Here is a 21,796-nt window from a genome sequence, read left to right on the forward strand (position 1 = left end):
TAATTTGTCCTTCATCATCTTCAACCGATCATTATGTGACAATAATCTTAAATAAAGTTTTTTTTTACAACCTCATTGCCGAAAATTTGTCCCTTTCTCAGTCTCTCTGGTATATTTAGTTTCTAACATTATTTTTCCTTAAAAATTCTTGCCACTTTGGTGACCCAATCAAACATTTTTCCTTAAAAATTATTATATATTTGTGGGGAGATTGGCCCATGTAGTGACCACTGTAAATATCATGATTTTATCTATGATTTGTAACCTTAATCTACAAGTTAACTTACTTTACTGTTCAGGAAAAGAAGGAGCCAACACTTTTACTTTTCCACACTCTTCGATGAATCCAAAGATCATTCATCAAAAGGCAAATAAAATTATTTAAAAAAAGGAAAGAAATCCTGATACCTTATTTCATGAAAAACTTTGAGATCAAAGGGTCAAAAGATTGGGGGGTCATCCTCCTTTTTTTTTATAAAAAAAAACAAGTCTTGTCATAAACTTTATGCCCGCCACTCGATCAAAGACTAAAAGAGAGCACTATAATATATAAGTTCCTATTGAGAGACAGCAAGGACAAAGGTCAAACTTTTTATTTTTCGGGTAACAATTTGTTTCAAAGCTGTGGATTATTGGTGGCATAGATTCTTGGGATATTCATGACTCTTAGTAGTGGTCATTAGCATTATGATATCGTTGTTGTTAAATAAGAATGAAGAGATTTTTTGAACAAAAGGAAGAAACAGGTAGAGATTGCATTGACATAATGATATTTAAAGAGAAAAAAAATTGTTGGGGCATTTATTTGTTTGCTGAATGGTGGTGAATTGGGCTGGGCACCCAACAAATGCCCCAACCAACTTATTATTATAAATTTAGAAAGAATACACACAGATGGAGGGCTTAGAGGAAATGAAGCTTTCTCATGAATGGGGACCCCACATAAGTTGGTTCAGCTAAGATTCACAGTCTAATTTAAAAGCTTCTCTGCCTATGGGATGGGACATATCTCCTGTGATTTTACCAATCACAGTTTTGTAGGTCTTCATCTATCAGATTTGTAGTTCATTTACAATATTATTTATCAGTGATATGCTATTTTATTTTTATCCTTGCCCTTTGGGACTGTCATACCAAGAACTAAGAAACTCTCTCTCTCTCTCTCTCTCTCTCTCTTTCTCTCTCTCTCTATGTATTCTATATATATACCAACAAGTCCACAAGAAATAGAAAGTAGCAAGAATTTAAATTTTGGTTTGTTGAAGCAAAAGCACGGGAAGAAGATCATGATCATGCCACTTAGAGAGATCGAGATGAGCACAAGAATTCAACAGAAGCTGTGGCTGTGGAGGAGCCATGCATGTCCAGAGAGGCTGATCTTCATCATCAGCTTCCATGGAAATGGAATTAAGAATGGTTAGACGTACGGCTTTTAGCTGAGTTCTACTGCTCTCAATTAGCAAGAAATACAAGGTGGCAACCAAAGCAAAAGGGGTTGAAGAAAAAGATGTAACCCGGCAAGTCTGGTTCTTGGCTCATATTTACTTTTACTTTACTTGTTCGCTTCTTAATTATTTCTTTCTTCTGCTGTGCTGTTCTTCCCTCCCCCCATATGGGGATCGAAACTCCGACTTTATATCTTGTTATTAATTTCATTTAGTGGAACTATGAATTAACCCTTATTAATAACTTTGAGTTGTAATTTGTTGTTAGCTTTTCCAGTCATGGTAATAATTTTTTTCTTCTTTTACTAGTGGTCATCGATTCGTATTTTGAATGATTTGCTTGCTTCTGTAAAACCCAGATTAGATTAATGCTATATATAAATAATAACTTCCGGGCATACCTAAGTTCGAATCCCCCTCCGCATCGTTTAGGGTTTGTTTGGGTCCGCATCATTTAGGGTTTCGTTTGGAAGTGATTTTGGCTTATCCAGAATCACTCCAAACGAGCCCGATTAGATTAAAGTAGAACATCACTGTATTAAAATATTAAAAGAAAATTCCAACTTTGCTGCATTAATTGGTTACATTCAATTCAATTGAATTACAAGTCTGATTTTATGTACTCTGTAAAATGTGAACTCATCTGTGGTGCTTAATATATATACTCACAAAATAGTATAGACAAGATAGGGCTGGTTTACATGTACAAGGTTGTTTCTAGTTTTGATCTCTTCCTTTCTTTGGGGACTCAGTTCCAAGGATTTGGGATGATTATGGAATTTAATACGTATAATTCAAACTAAGCAACTAATAATGTGGTCATCTTGTTTGCTTCACGGAATTATATAATGTGCTTTTCTTGATAAAAGCACATTAAGGATTGCATGCAAATGAGGACAATCTTATACTTCCAACATCTCCTCCTCATCATCAAGGCTGTCTGTATTCATGGTTATAACCCAAACAAGTTTCAACAACTGCCAAAAGAAAGCACATAAATTAATTACTTGGGAGCATTTTTGATTTCAAACCCTTTACTTTTGTTTTTTGGGTCAAGATATACGGGACAAAATGGTTCGAGCAAGCAAAGTGGTAGATAAACGACGTGTTGTTTTCCATCTAAACGAAGTCCATCGGTGCTGAAGTAGTCTGCTTAGGTTAGCTGAGCTCACTCACAGAGAGAGTGAGAGAAAGAGAGAGAGAGAGAGAGAGAGAGAGAGAGAGAGAGAGGCAGTGCAGTTGGGTCGGTCCACATAGTACGGACTCAAATTCCGATAATGGGCTTCATGAACTTTTCCCTGGCCCACTACCATTGTAGAAGTCTGCTAGGTCTGTCCACATAGTACCTGATTTTTCATGGACCTTTATAAACTCAAACCCAAGAGACGAGAATCAATCAAGCAGGCTCCAACACCTACGTGGCCCAAACTCCTCAATCATATTATTTATATTTTCTCATATGATGAAAAAACCGATTAGGTTAGTTGATCAGGACAGTGAGCCTACCCCTTTGCATCCAAATTTGAATCTTTTTCTCCTTATATTATATTAATTTAGAATAAGTTAAACTATTATTTGTATAAAAAAAATTATTTTGTCACATGGTGCCCACAAATGAATTTGATTGATTCCTCCCATCTTTGATATTTTGTGTGTGTAATGGATTTGATAAAATGAATGATTAATGGTGGTGGTGGTGGCTTTCACTGGCTTTGTTTTTGGGGGTAGCCATGTGGGGGCACCTAACTAATCATGCACCCCCTCATCGATTCTGAAATGGACACAAAACAAAAGATCCATCCATCTATTATCTACATATTGTTGTAAAGTAAAAGGCCCATCTACATATTTGTTTAGTGGCAGTTTGTTATTATTTTTGGTCCTATCTATCCTAATTCCCATGGCATTGCAAATAATAATGAGAATTTTCAGTCCTTTCCCAAGGAAGCTGCCCTTTTCACATGGCCTCCCTCCAGGCTCTTCCATCTTTTTTATGCTTTCAATTCAATTATTGTCTAATAATTTTCCATTTCACCACATTTGCAAATATTCATTTGTTTATCTGTACATTACATTGCATTATTTTTTTTATTCATATATAAATTATTGCAAAAGAGCCAGATCAGTGCATGTGAAGTTGTGGAGGCTTCAGACATTGTTTTATCTTTTATGGGAGGGACTGGAATTTGGTGACCTAGTTAGGAAAATGAATTGTAAGAAAACATTTCTTTCCTTTTTCATGGAGACCCACCATCTCTCTCTCTCTCTCTGAGAGAAAGTTCCAAGTTGTCTATCTTGTATTGTTTTTCCACATCTTATAAGTTATAACATGGAGAGATTCTCATCTGCCCAAATTAATCATGTCCTGGACCAGCACCCTAAAAGCATATTAATTCAATCCTTGATTGATTCACTGCTTATAAGTTATATGCACAACCAGCCTTGACAAATCAGAAAGGGGAGTTATTTTATTAAAATAACTACAAAAGCATATGCATGTCAGTGGTTTTCCAAGTAATTAATAAGCTGCTGAGGAGCTAATTCTATTGGGACATTAAACAGCAGATGAAAGTACAGTTTTTTCACAATAAATTACAAGAAAAAAGAAGAAGAAGGAAACCAAGTACCATTATTAGTTAATACCAGTCTGAGTTGACTATGATCAATTATAAGAATATGCAAGTATTTATCATCAGTCCCTGGATACACATTCTCTCCATGTTTTGCTGTCTGAGAGATTTCCAATAAATCCAAACCTTGACAGTCATTAGGATTCATATAATTAGATTAGCTGCTACCCACTGATCCCAAGAACCCACGTATTCACAATAACTTAATCCCAATCTGTCATTATTACTTATCAAAACTGAACCCATTTAACCAATCTCTCTCTCTCTCTCTCTCTCTCTCTTCTCTTGAGTCTTTGACACTCTCTCTTCCTCCCTCTGTTCCAAAAGCCCAGAAAATGCCACCATTCTGTTAAGAGCTAGGAACATACCAGGTAGAACAACAACAAACATGTCAACCCTTTTGATGTTCTTCTACTGTTTCACTGGCCTCTCTCTTGTTTTTGCTCAGGCTCAGGGAGGTCAAACCGTGCCGAAAGAGGAATTATCCACCTTACTATCAATCAAAGCTAGTCTTGTTTATCCAATGGATGGCCTCAAAGATTGGAAAATTCCAAGCAATGTGGTTCAGGAAGGTTCACCCCATTGTAACTGGACTGGAGTTATGTGTAACTCCAGAGGCTTTATAGAGAAGCTGGACATCTCCAACATGAACCTCAGCGGCCATTTATCCGATCACATTCAAGGCTTACGCAGCCTTTCTACTCTCAACATTTCTTGTAATGGTTTTGCATCATCGTTGCCAAAATCGCTATCCAATCTTACCTCACTGAATACCATTGATGTGAGTCAAAACTACTTTGTTGGTGATTTTCCAACTGGTCTTGGAAGGGCTTCAGGACTGACTTCAGTTAATGCATCAAGCAATAACTTCTCAGGCTTTCTCCCAGAGGATCTTGGACATGCCACATCCCTCGAAAGCCTAGATTTCAGAGGGAGCTTCTTCGAAGGTTCAATCCCCGCATCTTACAAGAAGCTGCAGAAGCTAAAGTTTCTTGGCCTTTCTGGCAACAATCTCACTGGAAACCTTCCAAGAGAACTTGGCCAGCTTTCCTCTTTAGAGACTATTATTCTCGGATACAATGCGTTTGAAGGTGAAATTCCAGCAGAGTTTGGCAATCTTACCAATCTTCAGTATCTTGACTTGGCAGTTGGCAATCTCAGTGGTCAAATCCCACCTGAATTGGGTAGGCTACAAAAACTTACCACAGTTTATTTGTACAAAAACAATTTTGCAGGAAAAATTCCATCAGACTTTGGTAACATTACATCACTGGTGTTTTTGGATCTCTCTGATAATCAGATTTCAGGAGAGATTCCAGCAGAGCTTGCACAGTTGATGAATTTGCAGCTTTTGAACTTAATGTGCAATAGACTAACTGGTTCAGTTCCTAACAAGCTTGGCGAGTTACCCAACTTAGAGGTACTTGAGCTATGGAAGAATTCTTTGACAGGTCCTTTGCCAGTGAACCTTGGAAAGAATTCCCCATTGCAGTGGTTAGATGTGTCATCAAATTCATTATCAGGTGATATCCCACCAGGTTTGTGTAGTTCTGGCAATCTCACAAAACTCATCCTCTTCAACAATTCCTTTTCTGGTCCAATTCCAGTAGGTCTTTCAACTTGTTTGTCACTGGTTCGTGTTCGTATGCAAAACAATCTTATTTCAGGAACCATGCCAGTTGGTCTGGGAAATCTTCCTATTCTTCAAAGGCTAGAATTGGCTAAAAACAATCTTACTGGTCAAATTCCCGTGGACATTGCTTTGTCTGCATCTCTTTCCTTCATTGATGTCTCTTGGAACCACCTTGAATCATCTCTTCCTTCTAGCATTCTTTCCCTTCCAAATCTTCAAACTTTCATGGCTTCCAATAACAACTTGGAAGGCAAACTCCCAGACCAGTTCCAAGATTGCCCGCTGTCAGTGCTCGATATTTCAAACAACCACATCTCTGGAAAAATTCCAAAGAGCATAGCTTCTTGTGAGAAGCTGGTAAATCTGAACCTTAGAAATAACCAGTTCAATGGGGAAATCCCTAGACCAATAGCAACAATGCGTACATTATCCATTCTTGATCTGTCCAACAATTCTTTGGTTGGTAAAATCCCTGAAAGATTTGGAAGTTCACCAGCCTTGGAGATGCTTAATTTGTCTTACAACAGACTTGAGGGTCCAGTACCAGCATATGGTATGTTAATGACCATCAATCCTAACGATCTGATGGGCAATGCTGGTCTTTGTGGAGGCATACTTCCACCATGCCCTCAAAGCTTAGCCGCAACAGCAGGTCCGCATCGAAACATGCACATCAAGCACATCATCACTGGATTCATCATTGGAATCTCAGTACTTTCATGTCTTGGCGTTGCATTTTTCGCTGGGATATGGGTGTATAGGAAGTGGTACTCGTATAACAGCTTTAACAACTGGTTTAAGACTACCAATCAAGAATGGCCTTGGAGGCTAGTAGCATTTCAGAGAATTAACTTCACAAGTGCTGACATTCTTGCTTGCATACAAGAATCAAATATCATTGGCATGGGCGGGAGTGGGGTGGTTTATAAGGCTGAAATCCATCGGCCACATTCAGTTGTGGCAGTCAAGAAGCTATGGAGGCCAGGGACAGACATTGAGAATGGGGATGATCTATTTGGTGAAGTGAATCTCTTGGGCAGGCTCCGGCACAGGAACATTGTACGGTTACTAGGGTACCTTCATAACGAAACCGATGTGGTGATGATATATGAGTTCATGCCAAATGGGAACCTCGGGACTGCATTGCATGGAAACCAAGCAGGAAAGTTGTTGGTAGACTGGGTTTCAAGATACAATATAGCAGTGGGTGTTGCACAAGGTCTGAATTATCTCCACCATGACTGTCAGCCACCAGTCGTCCACCGAGATATCAAATCGAACAACATTCTGTTGGATACAAACCTTGACGCCAGAGTAGCAGATTTTGGGTTAGCGAGGATGATGATGCACAAGAATGAGACTGTTTCAATGGTGGCTGGGTCTTACGGATATATTGCTCCTGGTAAGTTAGTTACCAAGAACCTTTTTTAATTGCTCAAACAGAAACCATACTATCGAAACTAGTTTGCTCTATTAATTCTAACTTCTATTGTTATGTGGCAGAATACGGATACGCCTTAAAGGTTGATGAGAAGACTGACATCTATAGCTATGGTGTAGTTCTTTTAGAGCTTATAACTGGAAAGATGCCTTTAGACCCTACGTTCGGGGAAGCTGTGGACATCGTGGAATGGGTTCGAAGGAAGATGAGAAACAAGAAAGCCTTGGAAGAAGCACTGGATGCTAGCATAGCTGGTCAATGCAAGCATGTCCAGGAAGAAATGCTTCTTGTCCTCCGAATCGCACTTCTTTGTACTGCAAAACTCCCCAAAGACAGGCCATCCATGAGAGATATCTTAACAATGCTTGGAGAGGCAAAACCAAGGAGGAAAAGCATTTGTGAGAGCAGGGGCCAAAAAACTGGTAAAGAGAAGCCTATCTTTAGCACCTCACCGGTCATGGGGCTTCTGTAGGGATTTGTTCTCCAGGCTGTTTCTACAAGTATCATTTTCTTTCATGTAAATGCATTTTCTCTTTTCTTTGTACTTAAATTTATACCACGCATTCATAGCAGGATATGCCATTGAATGTTCATTAAAAAACACTTACATTAATTTAAATTGAAAATTCTTTTTACCCCGCCAAGAAATGTTCTCTTTTCTAAGAATATATTGTACTATAGGCATTTAGGCTAAGATAGTACACAAATACTATCTTAGGCTAAGATAGTAAACAATGTTCGAAGAATCGCTAGGCAGTAGGCGGGCAGGCAGGGGCCTAGTGCCTAGCGTTTCTTTTATAAAAATAAATAAATTATTTTGTATTATAAATTATAAATTTATACCAAAATTAATTTTTAAAAATGTATATATGTGAGTCATAAGATATATGACTTGATATAAAGCAGAGGGTTGAAATAAAAACACAATTAGGGTTTTAGTATATGGGCGGCCGTCTAGGCCAATTTTTCGAACACTGGTAGTAAACAGAAGGAATGCTTTCAAAATGAATAATTCTATTAACAATTTTAATTACAACGTTGACAAAAGGAAATACAATGAGGATTTCCAATCACAGTACAATGAAAAATGGTGGTTGAGAAGGAAAAATGTTGCCTCTTCTCAAGCCACAACTATTTCCTCTATAACTGGCTTACATCTCTTATGCCAAAAAGCTAAAAAACAAAAACCATGTGACATGAGGACAAGGAAGACCATATTGCACTACAAACAAACATTGAATCTCATTGTGAATAGGAGGGCTTTTACCTCGGACTCAGAGCCAAAAAAATTTGTATTGGTTCTACAACTGTCTATTCCTCGGAAATCTATGCTGCTCCACTTAAAAGAGCAGTTCCTGATACATTCCCACCTTCAAGAAAGCTGCCGGATTGTAGCTGGAAAGAAGGAAGATAAGGGAAAAAAAAGAGAGAGAGAGAGAGAGAGAGATACCCAGTTCATAAGTATATAATGAGAAGTGTATAGGTTACAGATGAAATGAATTTATTGCTCAGAGTAGTTTTGTAGAAATACTTTCTTCTTCTAATTAATGAGAGTAGGGCTACTTCTAACTACAAAATTGACAGATAAAACTTCATACAATAAGCAAAAAGGAAATTCAAATTTTGGCACCAATAACAGCATATAACTACTGAGTACTGACAGATACAATACCTCTCTATCATGAGATCCAGAAAGAAAAAAGGGCTCTTTTTCCCGAACACCACCATTGTCTTCAAAAATTCTTTGCAAATCCTGCCAATACCAAGAAGAGTGGATCTCAATATTAAATAATAAATAAATGTTGTTTGTAATTTGCCGATATCAGACAACTAAGTCAATCAACATGGAAATATGGAGATTAAAGTTATTGGATAAAAGAAGACGTGTAAAGGAACCAGTCAAAATCAAGATTTTTTTACCTTTGCAGTCAAGATTTCAAATTCCAGTAACTCCTCAACTATCTTTTCAAGAACTCGACGATTTTTGTGGAGCATTTCTTGCGCTTTATAATATGCTAAATCATATATCTGTGGGATAAGAAGACACTATTAGATAAGCTGCATCAACCAATATTTGATTAGTAAGAAATAAGAGTAATAGTCCTTCATACCTTTTCAACTTTAGCTGCCATGTCATACTCATGGTTATTCCCCATGCTTAAAGCAGTAGCCTGTGCCAATGAGAACGTGCAATCTATCACTAAACAAGAAGCCTATTGAACCCTTAAACCAGATAGAAACAACTAGGGGTGAAATTTGATGCATATTTGGAAGTGCAAAGAAAACATTGCTACTTGCTATCTCATTCTAACAAGATTGGCAAGGAACTGTCCCACGTCCATAACCAATAACTTCCCCAAGTATTACAATTGAATGTATTTTAAAAGAAAAAAACAGTTCTTTTATAAGAAACGCAAGCTAAAAGAAATACATTTTTAGATGAATAAACAAGATTTATCAACCAAACTGCAAAGGGCAGAAGAGTAGAACAGCAGCAGAGCTAGCTCTGACAGCAAAAACAATATCCGAAGTTCAGAACTAACAAACATACCTATGCAGGATGGTAGCCCTCCATTATCATAAAAGAATAAGAAATATAATGTACACAGTACTGGATGACACATGAGAAATATCTATTTCTTTATCACATGACCAAATTTTGAATGTAAAGACAGAAGAATACCGCATTAGTGTGATAATATATTGCAGGACTATCATCAGGCCCCCAACCATACTGAATGACCATCCGTGTAGCAATCTGTTACAAAAGGGGGAGGGGGAAAGCAGAAAAGCAGTTATGGTTGCATATCCTCAAGATATTTTTTGCTTCTTATAGATTAAGATCAAGCATAGAAAAGAATCAACCTCCTGTGACTGCGTTAACTCTGAAGAAGAAAGAAAGTTCTCTTCCCCAAAAGGTAGTAGCATTTGTGCTGCAACATGTGAACCGAAACAAAATACAAGCTTCTTCTCAAGATATGATCTTGATTCAGAATTCGCATTCACAGATCCTTCATTTCTCACCTTGGTTATTTTTGTACATCCGATTCCCTGTAAAAAGAGGCTTAAATTTCTCCAGTGTTTTCCCAGGTTATGTTCCATAAATAATTATTGTCAACATTATCTGCCCACAAAACTTATAAATTGAACACGTTTTATAGTTTTTAACCTTTAGAGATCTAAATACATAATGACATAGAGGACAAACCTGCCAAGACAATGGCTCCAGCCATATATTATCTACAACATCAAAGTTTGGCAATAGAAGGGCAATGAGACCTCGACCTGCAGCCCAAACAGCATGTGGGAACTTGGTATCCATTGTCCACTGGAGAATTAATGAACTTACATTAAATCATTCTTGAAACAAAAGGAAACTACGGTTCCATCATGATTGTACGCATGTAAAATCCTGAAGTAAATAAATCTGAAAACTTACATGTATTTTAAGTTTAACAATAATAAAGATAAACAATGAATAGAAATCACAATTTTTTTTCCCAAAGCATGAAAACTAGAAAACTCTTGAGGTACAAATACATCATTAGGACTTGAATCCAAGATTATTCTTACTACTTTTGATTTAAAAAGCACAACCTGACCTAGGATAACTACAAAGTTGCAACAATTAAGCAAAGCAAGTCAAGGAAGGAACCGCCAAAGTTAACTAGGTAATATAACCACTTCAGCCCACAAACTGTTAGTATATTCAAATTCAAACATCTAATTTCTTTCTCTGTGCCATGACAATTGAGTAGGAGAAAGTATTTAAAGCAGTGAAAAGTTTTAAGAAAGAAAAGTATAGTAGTATGTCCTCAAGCTATTCACAGCTAATTGATGAAAAGAAAGTATCTTGAAATAATTAATAGAACACTTGCAGTAATAACTAGTTACCTCAAGAGGAGGGTTTAGAAGTTCTATTCCATTGGTTATCTGACCATATGGCTCCATCAGATCAACCACACTCTGCAGATCTTCTTTAGTCAATGTTAGCCCTAGATGATTCACCAGCATTTTACTTAGCTTCTTCACGATTTTGGTTTTCCGCATCCCTTCAGGAATGAAAGTGCTGAAAGTCTGCAAAAGCAATAAGGACACACTCAAAATGGATACAAAAATGACATGGATTCTTTCAAAGACAATGAGACAACTGTATCAATTGTTTCTTACCACAAACCAACTACAGTAGCTCATAAGTTCATCTGTATCAAGAAACTTGCTCCTAAAAGCACTACCTTCCAAGGACGCAGGCACCAGCTTTAATTCTATAGGTCGTAAAAGAGCTGTCTTTTCAGCAACCTGAAGGCGGAGAATGAATATAATGAAGGTATACATGTTATATAATGATGGAGTAATATAGGTTATGGATAGAAAAAGTAGAGAACCGAGTATATTTCAGAAAATAATTACAAAACTTATCAACTCCTACAAGCGACAAGAAAACCCAAAAATGAAAATCATTTGGGTAAGTAAGGGACTAAAAGATTTAAGCAATGATGTCAACAGCTCAAATGCTCATATTGAGGACATATATGGTATCACAACTCATTAAGACAACAGAGAGCAATAGAAACCATCCACACACATTTGTGCACCGGCAGGTTACAAACCCACACAAGAAACTCATCAACCTCAATAACAGCTTTAGTGTGAAAACAAATAGGATAAGAAACTGATTCAGCAATTACCTTTCTCCAGTCTACAAAATCAATGAGTTCATTATCCATTGTTTCTTTTGCAGCAATATGTAATATCTTCTCTCTTTCTGCTTGAGTTGGCCTTTGAAGATGAAATACTCTATCCATGCGGCCAGGCCGCTGTAAGGCCTCATCAATTTGCTTGAGATTTCCAGTAGTAGCCATCAATACAACCCCATCTTGTTTCTCAAACCTGCATCAAGGGTAGAATACATAGCAGATCATTTCTAACACCACTACTAACACAGACAGACAAAGGAGATGGAAAGTAACAACACCTCTGATACGTTATTCAGTTACTATTAGCTCAAATGACATCAAGTATATATCTATACATACAAAAAGGATACTCAGCTCCACACAAAATACCCATTACCTCAAGAATCATATATGGCCAAAGAAAGGCCCATAAAAGAATTTATTCAAGGATTGTTAGTCCAATAAACAAAAGAAGAGCTGAGGGTTACCCGTCAAGTTCCACAAGCAGTTGATTAATAAAAGCTTCGTGATCTTGATTTTTAGTGTGAATAAATTTTCCACGAACACCAGCAAAGAGGTCAAAATCCTCCACAAATATGATTACAGGTGCCTAGAAATGGCATAAACTGGCTCAGCAAAAGATATAGACATAGAAAGGTAAAGGAACTTATTTCTTTCATAATTCACATAAAGTAACTCAGCAAGATAGATAGCTAGCTACCAATTCTCTCGCAGTTTGAAACAGCTCCCTAACATTTGACGCACTTTGCCCAACCCACAGTCCAGCCTCCAACTCTTGAGCTTTAATGTTAACAACAGGAACCTTAGCCTGAGCAGCTATAGCCAGTGCTAGAGATGTCTTTCCTGTTCCCCTCTCACCTACAATCAGAACTCCCTGCGATATAAAGAATAAACGATTTCAGAAGCTGATCAACCCATTAAATTAGTATCCACAGCAGCAACTAGCAGAAGTCTAACGTATGTACTTGAGATGGATCCTATACTGACTAATTGAACAAAAAGAAAAAGAACAAAGATTAATATATGCTTATAGCACAAGCTAACATTCGAATATCATGTATTTTGCATGCAGCATAACTTCCATGCTGAAAAATTCTCAAACAAAGTTTGAAAAGCAAATTACCTATAATAGTTTATGAAAGTAAAATTATGTAGGGATACCCTATAGTTTATACTGGAAATATCTACAAATTATATTGGGCATAACATACCCGAGGTGCACGGGCCCCCATTTCTTGAAATGCGCCAGGATTTTTCAGAAATGCCACAACTTCGTTGATTTCCTCTTTCATAGATTCAATACTGGCAAAGTCCTTCAACGGTATTGGTGGATTCTTCACCCTCTGCAACCAGCCATTGATCTCACAATTTAATTTCTCAAAATTCATCTAGTTACAAAGTACAGGAGAACTTTAAGTTCCAATATGAACCTTCATTTGGTCGAAAGCCCGTGTTATGGGATCAACACCAGCCTTTTTGTTGCCTTTAATTTTCCTCACCCGATAATTAAGATAGAATTTCTGCGAGAGATGAGCAAAAAAGAGGATCAATTAAAAGATGCAAACTCATGCAGCTAAACATTATGGCAAACGATCTAGATATGAATATCACTTCCATGCTAAGTAATAAGAAACCAAAAAGGCTGTTTTTCAAAAAAAAAAAAAAGGTATCGATTATTAATGGCCACCTAAGTTCCAGAATCCCATCTTCTTTCACAATCTAAAATGAAAACAGAGGATATAAAGAAACTACTCACAGCCTCAAAAGAATCTGATACTAAAATTATTTTAACAAATTTGCTAGACCATTTAATACCATGCCCACACATATAAATTCGATATGAAAAATCCATTCAACTCATTGAAATATTATACAACACTAAAGTTCACAGAGTAATTACAATACAGCATTGCAAGTCATTACGATCATTAAAATTGCTAGAGTTCTAGCCATAAGAAATATATATAGCTTAACCTCAAAAAAAGCAAATTAAGATAACAATGGAAATGTCAAGAAAGAATAGTACAATGCTCCAAAGCATATGCAACAGTTTGATTGTCATAAGCTTCAAATATAAAGTTGTCAACAGAAAAAGGAAGAAGGCAATACCACTTTATGCAACTTCCGCATGTTTGGATCTCTGCGTAATGGCCCATAACCAAGAAGTCTGGGAATTTTTCTCTTCATAAAACGGAAGAGATGAAAAAAAACATATCCGTATATCACACTTCTAATGAGAAACCAAAAATACCATTGGATGTCATCCGTTCTTCTAGATTTATAATTCATTTCTGCCTCAGATTGCCATTTCAAGTACCATGTTGAGGCAACGGCTTGATCAATTTCTTCAGGCCATGCCATCCCCAACTGTATCCTTACCTGTTATAAGAAACAGGGATAGAACTTAAAACAACAATAATAATCACCTTAGTCAAACTAAGCATCTGAACTGGTGAGCTATGAACATACAGAGTAGGGGAGTATAAGCTCCACAATGGGAAACACTATTGTCATCATTATGTCATCATTTATATTTCTGAATTTCTGAAGAGCCCAATCTCTTGCATGTGATACTACTCTTGTTTTCCACAACGCATTAAAGCATTGATGAGACACTCTTAGGGTCAAGAGAAACTGTTGACGGAAATCCAACTCAGACAAAGGGATCCACATCAGGTGAACAGCAGTTGGAATACCACAGGCAATCATTTTCATGTACAGACCATCAAACCCTCCAAAATCTTCAAATAGCATTTCATATTCCTGAATGAGAATTTAAAGATTAGAAACATAATGACAATAACAAACGGCAAGAAATTGAACAAACTATGCACATGCCTTACCTTAATGTCAACATAATATTCCTTGTCATCACCCTTGAGTGCAATATACATGGCAGCCCAATCATGCCTAATTCGGGCATGCTCCACCAGTTTCTTTGACACGGCAAAAGGAACAGCCACTGGATCCATTTCCCACCTATTTTTTTCCTCATTGTGCCACGTCTTTGACACCACCCTATCTCGGTCCAGAAGAATAAGTTCCTGCAATCAACATTTGATAAATAGCAGATAAAATAGGTCTATCGAATTATTCCACATAACTTCATAATAAAGTAATCAACCTTTATGTTAGCTCACAACCATTTAAAACAAAGATTGACAATAAAGATAAGGATGCAAAAGTTACCTGTCTCTGGGCCACATACTGTTTACCAAATTCAACATTTTCTAATAGATTTCTTTTGAGGTCTGCCTTAGCTTCTTCACGCCACTTCTTCCACCCATGGTACAAATGGAGGCCAACAGCTTTTGGAGCAACAACCTCCTTATCTCCAAACATCCACTTCAACTCAACTTCTGGAAATCCCTTCACCACCTCATCCTCTGGTGTTTTTACAAGAAAACGCCTTTCGCTGCCAAACTTCTTCATATTTTTCCTTATTTGAGCCTCAGTCTTTTTCTGCAGTTCCCTTGAATCTTGAAGACCTTGTTTTATACGTTGAGCAAAATCAGTCGAATAAAAGAGAGGTCCCAGATCATCAACTTCCAAAACATTTGGCAGAATCATTTGCTCCAAATGTTTTCTTTGCACATTTTCCAAATCTTTCTGTATATCAGATTTAGAAAGCTTGGTAACCGGGTCTTTTGGCACACTGCAACCACATAACAATTTATACTCACACAACAATTTTGGGTTACTAAATTTTCTTCTTCTTCTTTTTCCGAAAAGATACTGTATGCAAAGTTGAAGAACAAGCATCATACCGTTGCAAAATGATAAAAATTAAAGTAGTGATTCATTTATCAAAACCACCAACTGTAAATGACTATTCATATATAGCAGAGCATTATGTATACAGAGTCTACAGAAAGTAAGTTGGCAGCAGTATATAAAGTGAAATATCAACGTAACTTGGATAAAGTTGATCACTTTCAACATCATATCTCACCAAAAATAAAGAATTCTTTATATGACTCAGTCCTATTCAAATTCATGAACACAAATATGATCGTGCAATAAATACCTCTCAGTCCCCTTCCTCCTCATTTGGCGGGTAAAACTCTGAACCAATTGCTCGCATTCCCTTTCAATAAAACAAAGCTCCCTCACTCCGAAACTCATTGCTGATGTCTCTCTCCTCAAAATCCGATCCTCAATCTCTCCAACCCTCTCCCAAACCTCATTATACTCCTCCTCTAATCTTCCCAACCTCCCCTCCGCCCTCTCCTTCACCTTCTCCTTACCCACATTGCCCACCAACTTATTCAAATCCCTCTTCAACTTCACCACCTCGGCGAAAACATCATCAGACCGCTTCACCAGCACCTGTTTGTCTCTCCTCAGCTCCCTTAGCTCCCCTTCGAGACCATCCAATATCTCCTCTTGTAACTCCTCTTTCTTTGCTCTCACCGCCTTCCATGCTGCCTCGACGAGCTTCACATCCCCATTTCCTCTTCTAACCTCCTCTATACTCTTCAGCAACACAGACACCGTCTCCAGCAACCTCTTCGTGTACTTTGAATACTCATGACCCTTTGAATTTACCTCCTTATCCAAAACAGCCTCTGAAATCACCGGAGCAGCGATGGCACGAACCGTCCGAAACGGAGCAAAACCGACTGCGAAACAGAAGAGCGCCAACACTAACTGCCTCGCAATGCATTCGGCGGAAATAAGTGGCCTTTGTTCTTCCTTCGAGCTTCTGGAAGCTTCTAGAAAGCTGAAGGAGCGGGGATTGTATGGAATTGGGATTGGATTTCGGGGGCTGTTGGGGAATTTGGAAGCGAATGTTTGGATTCTGATACGGCGGTTTGTGGTGAAAATTGAGAAGGGAGGATTTCGAAGTGGGGCGAAACAGTTGGGAAGGGGACGAAAGGCGAGAATGGTGTCCATGAAGACAAGTGAAGGACCAGCGACTACGGAGAAGGAGTGTTCCAGCTGAAGCTAGCCATTGTTATTGTCGTTCCCTTTCCAAAATTCTAATGGATTAACCAGAACTCAGAGCAAGCTGAAGGTGAAGTGAACTGAAAAGGGTTTAAAGTTGGGTTTCGGGTCTTGATCCAATTTCTTGGCGGCCAATGGCCCAAAAATCTTGTGTTAGAATTTTATTGCAATTTAAGCCCAAAGTAGAAGAAGCTTTGTTCAGCCCAATATAATCAGTTTTGTCTTCCTCTTTTCTTTTCTGGTTTTTAAAGGCTTAATTATAAGTAATAGTCCCTTAATTATACCCTAATTTGCATACCGCATAATCATTTTGAACGGAAAACTTGACATATCTGACGGAAATGACAAATGATGCAATAAGAGATGACGAATGATTCAATAAGAGATCGAATTGGAGGACGGGTGTAATGAAAATTGAGTATAGTTTAAAGACTATTGCTACAATTAGTTTAGCAATTTTGTCTTATTAAATTTCATTATAAAAAAAAATATCATTATTTGTGGGTGGAATCAAGGTGAACGTGTGACAAATTCAATCTAGCCAGTATACCTTGGAAGATTATTAAATATTTGGATTTCCTTTTTTATTTTTCGTAAATAATTTTGGGCCGACCGTGACATAGACATAGCATAGGAGGCTGTTTGTTCTGTATTAATTTTCTTTAAGCCAAGTCAGATGAGGCGGCTTTAGACTTTTGATTGAGGGCTGAGCCACAACTCAACGCCAAAAATCCAATGACAATATCCTCAAGTGTCATATTTTATGGCTGCCTAAATTTAATGCTGGAGTTAATCTATTTAGTTAATTATAATTAACATATGACACTCATAATGTGAAACCCAACTTGATTTAGGAGCATGAGATTATTAACATCTAAGCTTGGTGGTTAATGATATTCTGACAACAACAAAAAAAGTTTGTTAAGGTGGTTAAGGTGGTTGATGATAACTTGAAAAACAAACTATTTTGTTTAGAATATTCTATCTTTATGCTTTTTTTTTTCTTTAGTAAATTACAGAAATACACCTCTTAAATAAGCCAAAATAAAATGAAATACATTTTTTGGTTTGGTAAAATTAAATAAATTGGAGCGTGGTCACAACCTCGACAAAATGGAGAGTGAGGTGCGAATGATGAGTCATCAGAGAAGACTGTTCACCGCTTTCCTTATCATGTTGGAGGGAGACAATTATTGGTGGTGGTTTTGGCTTCCCAAATGAATGAAGAAGGCTTGAAACAAAGCCCACCTTCCAATTTCCAAATTGAAAGTTGTACGCAAAGCAGACAACAACAAGCATTCAACTTCCTTTTCCTTCTTTTCCTTTTTCTTCTCTCTTTCTCTCTCAGCTTCCTCTGTATTCACTCAACCTCTTTTCAAGTCTCTCTCTTTCCTCACGGGTTCTGTGCTCTCTTCCCTTGCACAAATTATTCAAGTTTCAAACATAAATTGGCTGATTGAGTGAGTGGGAGAGGGAAGAGCTTTCTTTCTTTCCTTCTTTCCCTTTTAAATTTTCTTCAGCCTTGAGGGTTTGGTTGGTAAATAAGGGCAGAGGAATTTGAGAGACTGAGGACCATAATTGATCTTGAAGACAAATACTTTTGTGGGTTGTTGAATTTGTGAGAGTTGGCAGAGCTTATTTATAGCTAAGATGTTTGGGTGTGAATCTTGGTGTTGGAGCAGTGAGTTTGACTATGAGTTGTATGATTACTCTGAGCCAGAGCCCTTCTCTCTGCCTTCACCTCTCCCACACTGGCCTCAAGGTATGCCACTAAGTTCCTTTCTTTCCTCAACTTACACAGTTATATGTTGCAATTTATTTCCTTATTTATTTATTATTCTTTTAAGAAATGAAGGTTTCTATTTTTTGAAGAAGAATTATTTGCATTCAGATGGCTTCATGAGCTTTGCTAAGATTGTATTTCTCTTGATTTCTTTCATCTTCTGTTAATTTTTTTAATTTTTTTTTATGGGGGGGTTATCAGAATATGCTCTGCATATGCTTGTTCTCTCTCTCTTTTTTCTTTAGTTGGTGGTCCTTAGTTTGTTGTCTTTGTTTTGAGTAAATAACGGCCTTTTGGTATTCCCAGAAGCTACCGGCCGTGGGCGGTGGCCACTTAAGGTCCACGTATTGGAAAACCTGCCCCATCCACTCAAACTTCCCAGAAAGAAGAGAAACAACTCATCTTAGAACAATTGAAATTTTGAATGAGTCAGATTCACTGTGTGTATGCTTTTCACCTTCATACCAGTAAATAATAAAACAATGAAATGAATGAACTTGATGATCAACTTCATGAACTTGGTCAATATTTAAAACTTAGAGATTCTGAAATGCCTTGAAAGTTGGAGTTTTTGGAATTTGAAAGTTTCCACATTCTTCCTTAGTCGCATGTAAAAGTTTGAAGTTTGTCTCTAAATTTAACTTCATTGTAGGAGCTCAATTTCAAGTTCTTTATAAAATGATGTTTTGTGTGAACTCAGGCCCAAAGGAGAGGGAAAAACTCTCTCGATATATATATATATATATATATATAGAGAGAGAGAGAGAGAGAGAGAGAGAGAGAGAGAGAGATATGTATATATATGCGTCTGTATTCGTCATTATAAATATTAACTTATCATTATGAGCCCATTTTCTGACAAATGTGTACTGTCATTTCGTCAGGCAGAAGCTTTGCTACTGGAAGAATGTGCCTTGGAGAAATTGAAGTTATCCAGATCACCAAGTTTAAGAGCATCTGGAGCTGTAATCTGTTGCATGGAAAATCAAAAGGTGTCACATTTTACAGACCTGCAGGGATCCCTGATGACTTCTTTTGCCTCGGTTACTACTGCCAGCCCAATGACCAGCCTTTGAGAGGGTATGTTCTTGTGGCTCGTGACACGGTTGCCACAAGGCTGGAAGATGGTTGTACCCAAGACTCAGTATTAGAGTTGCCAGCTTTGAGAAAGCCCGTTAACTACTCATTAGTCTGGAATGCAGACTCAAATAAAAATGGGTGTGGTTATATTTGGTTCCCAAACCCACCTGTGGGTTATAAGGCCATGGGTTTTGTGGTCACTGACAACCCTGAGGAGCCCAGACCCGAAGAAGTGAGATGTGTACGAGAAGATCTTACAGAGGCTTGTGAAACACGTGATCGGGTACTGGCCATGGATTCAAAGTTGTCGCAGGACCAATTTCAGGTGTGGAACACAAGACCCTGCAAACGGGGTATGTTGTGTAGTGGTGTTTCAGTTGGTACATTCTTTTGCAGTACCTACCTGGATTCTGATGAAGAACTAGAAGTTGCGTGCTTGAAGAATATTGATTCGTCCCTACATGCAATGCCAAATCTGAACCAGATGCATGCACTCATTGAGCACTTTGGCCCCACTGTATTCTTCCATCCTGATGAGGTTTATTTGCCATCATCAGTACAATGGTTTTTCAAAAATGGGGCACTTTTGTACCACGAAGACTCTGAGAATGGTGAACCCATTGATTACAGAGGCTCCAATTTGCCTAGTGGAGGGGAAAATGATAGTGATTTTTGGATAGATTTGCCAAATGACGAAGATGCTAGAAATCATCTCAAGGGCGGAAACATAGAGAGTGCTGAGCTATATGTTCATGTAAAACCAGCTCTTGGAGGAACTTTTACTGATATTGCTATGTGGGTGTTCTGTCCTTTCAACGGACCAGCCACCATTAAGATTGGTTTAGTAAGTATTGCAATGAACAAGATAGGGCAACATGTTGGTGACTGGGAACACTTTACTCTACGAGTGAGCAACTTCACAGGAGAACTCTGGCAAGCGTATTTCTCAGAGCACAGTGGCGGTAGATGGGTGGATGCTTCTGACTTAGAGTTCATTGAAGGGAATAAGCCAATTGTTTATTCTTCAAAATATGGTCATAGTAGCTACCCCCATCCTGGAACCTACCTTCAGGGGTCATTGAAGTTTGACATTGGAGTGAGGAATGATGCTGCTCGGAGCAAGTTTTGTGTTGATTCAAGCACCAAGTATCAAATTGTGGCAGCTGAGTACCTTGGTGATGGTGTTATTTCCGAACCATGTTGGTTGCAATATATGAGTGACTGGGGTCCTACTGTTGTGTATGATTCTCGATCGGAACTAGATAAGTTGATTGATCGTCTTCCATTCTTTGTTCGATTCTCAGTGGAGAACCTATTTGATTTGTTTCCTACTCAACTCTATGGAGAGGAAGGGCCAACTGGCCCTAAGGAAAAGGACAATTGGTTAGGAGATGAAAGATGCTAATGACTTTCTTTCCTTGCTTTTCTTTGGGTAACCATGCAAGAAGTTTTTGCATCTTCCAGGTTGTCACTGTCCCTTTTACCTTCAAGGGTTTGGGAAAGTAGGATAATATTGCAAGATGTTGAGGTGGTGGATGCACTCTCTGTTTGAAATGTCAATTACATGTGAATGCAGCAGATTTGCGACTACTTGACAGTTATAGGGCGTGTTATACTATCATTCACTGCAGCCAAGTTTCCTAGAAGAAAATTGAGCAACATTGCATTATTGGTATGAAAAGTTGGAGCAAGTTTTAGCAATCTGCATTTGCCCTTGGGCAGACAAACTTAAATCCAATGTATACAGCTAGTTTCATCCCATACAATGCAGCATGCTGCATGCAGAATAAACATTCTTAAAGAAATCCCTGCACAATTTTATTTATTTATTTGTTTCTTTGTTTAATACAAATGCCGAAGCTCAGGGCCGTCCTTAATTTCATAGTTGTGCTTCCTACCAGCATAGAAATCGAGGTCACAAACATGGCGCATCCAAGATTCATCAGCTATGGGGTCTTAATGTAAAAGTTACGAAAATGTTTTTTTAGACGAAATAGCATTGAAAAATTAAAGTCATAGCACTTACATTCCTAATAAACCCCAAAAAAAAAAACACACTAACTAATCAAAACACAAAACCCTAATCAATTAATCAAAAAGAAAAATTAGTGTACAGTGACAAAAAACTTTAGTAATTAGC

General features: G+C 37.8%; 3 protein-coding genes across 3 annotated transcripts; 2 read left to right on the top strand and 1 right to left on the bottom strand.

Annotated features, from left to right (window-relative positions):
* Positions 1 to 4,227: 4,227 nt before the first annotated feature.
* On the top strand, positions 4,228 to 7,786 carry LOC110754348 (uncharacterized). Its single transcript, XM_021955407.2, has 2 exons — positions 4,228 to 7,110; positions 7,212 to 7,786. Exons 1-2 carry the CDS (start codon positions 4,464 to 4,466, stop codon positions 7,619 to 7,621), a joined length of 3,057 nt encoding a protein of 1,018 aa, XP_021811099.1. The 5' UTR covers positions 4,228 to 4,463; the 3' UTR covers positions 7,622 to 7,786.
* A 357-nt stretch (positions 7,787 to 8,143) lies between these two features.
* EMB2458 (FtsH extracellular protease family) lies at positions 8,144 to 16,859 on the bottom strand. Its single transcript, XM_021955367.2, has 19 exons — positions 15,874 to 16,859; positions 15,036 to 15,501; positions 14,690 to 14,890; positions 14,316 to 14,609; positions 13,956 to 14,225; positions 13,277 to 13,366; positions 13,058 to 13,189; positions 12,547 to 12,720; positions 12,314 to 12,435; positions 11,838 to 12,039; positions 11,320 to 11,448; positions 11,044 to 11,226; positions 10,358 to 10,477; positions 10,015 to 10,200; positions 9,833 to 9,907; positions 9,261 to 9,320; positions 9,070 to 9,177; positions 8,822 to 8,902; positions 8,144 to 8,544 (listed from the first exon to the last, which is right to left on the bottom strand). The coding sequence occupies exons 1-19, from the start codon at positions 16,740 to 16,742 to the stop codon at positions 8,476 to 8,478; spliced, it is 3,831 nt and encodes a 1,276-aa protein (XP_021811059.1). The 5' UTR covers positions 16,743 to 16,859; the 3' UTR covers positions 8,144 to 8,475.
* A 1,168-nt stretch (positions 16,860 to 18,027) lies between these two features.
* On the top strand, positions 18,028 to 21,538 carry LOC110754304 (hypothetical protein At1g04090). Its single transcript, XM_021955361.2, has 2 exons — positions 18,028 to 18,555; positions 19,461 to 21,538. Exons 1-2 carry the CDS (start codon positions 18,444 to 18,446, stop codon positions 21,059 to 21,061), a joined length of 1,713 nt encoding a protein of 570 aa, XP_021811053.1. The 5' UTR covers positions 18,028 to 18,443; the 3' UTR covers positions 21,062 to 21,538.
* The last annotated feature ends 258 nt before the right edge of the window (positions 21,539 to 21,796 follow it).

This window comes from Prunus avium, chromosome 6 (genome assembly GCF_965620075.1).
Source record: "Prunus avium chromosome 6, drPruAviu1.hap1.1, whole genome shotgun sequence".
Taxonomy (NCBI): domain Eukaryota; kingdom Viridiplantae; phylum Streptophyta; class Magnoliopsida; order Rosales; family Rosaceae; genus Prunus; species Prunus avium.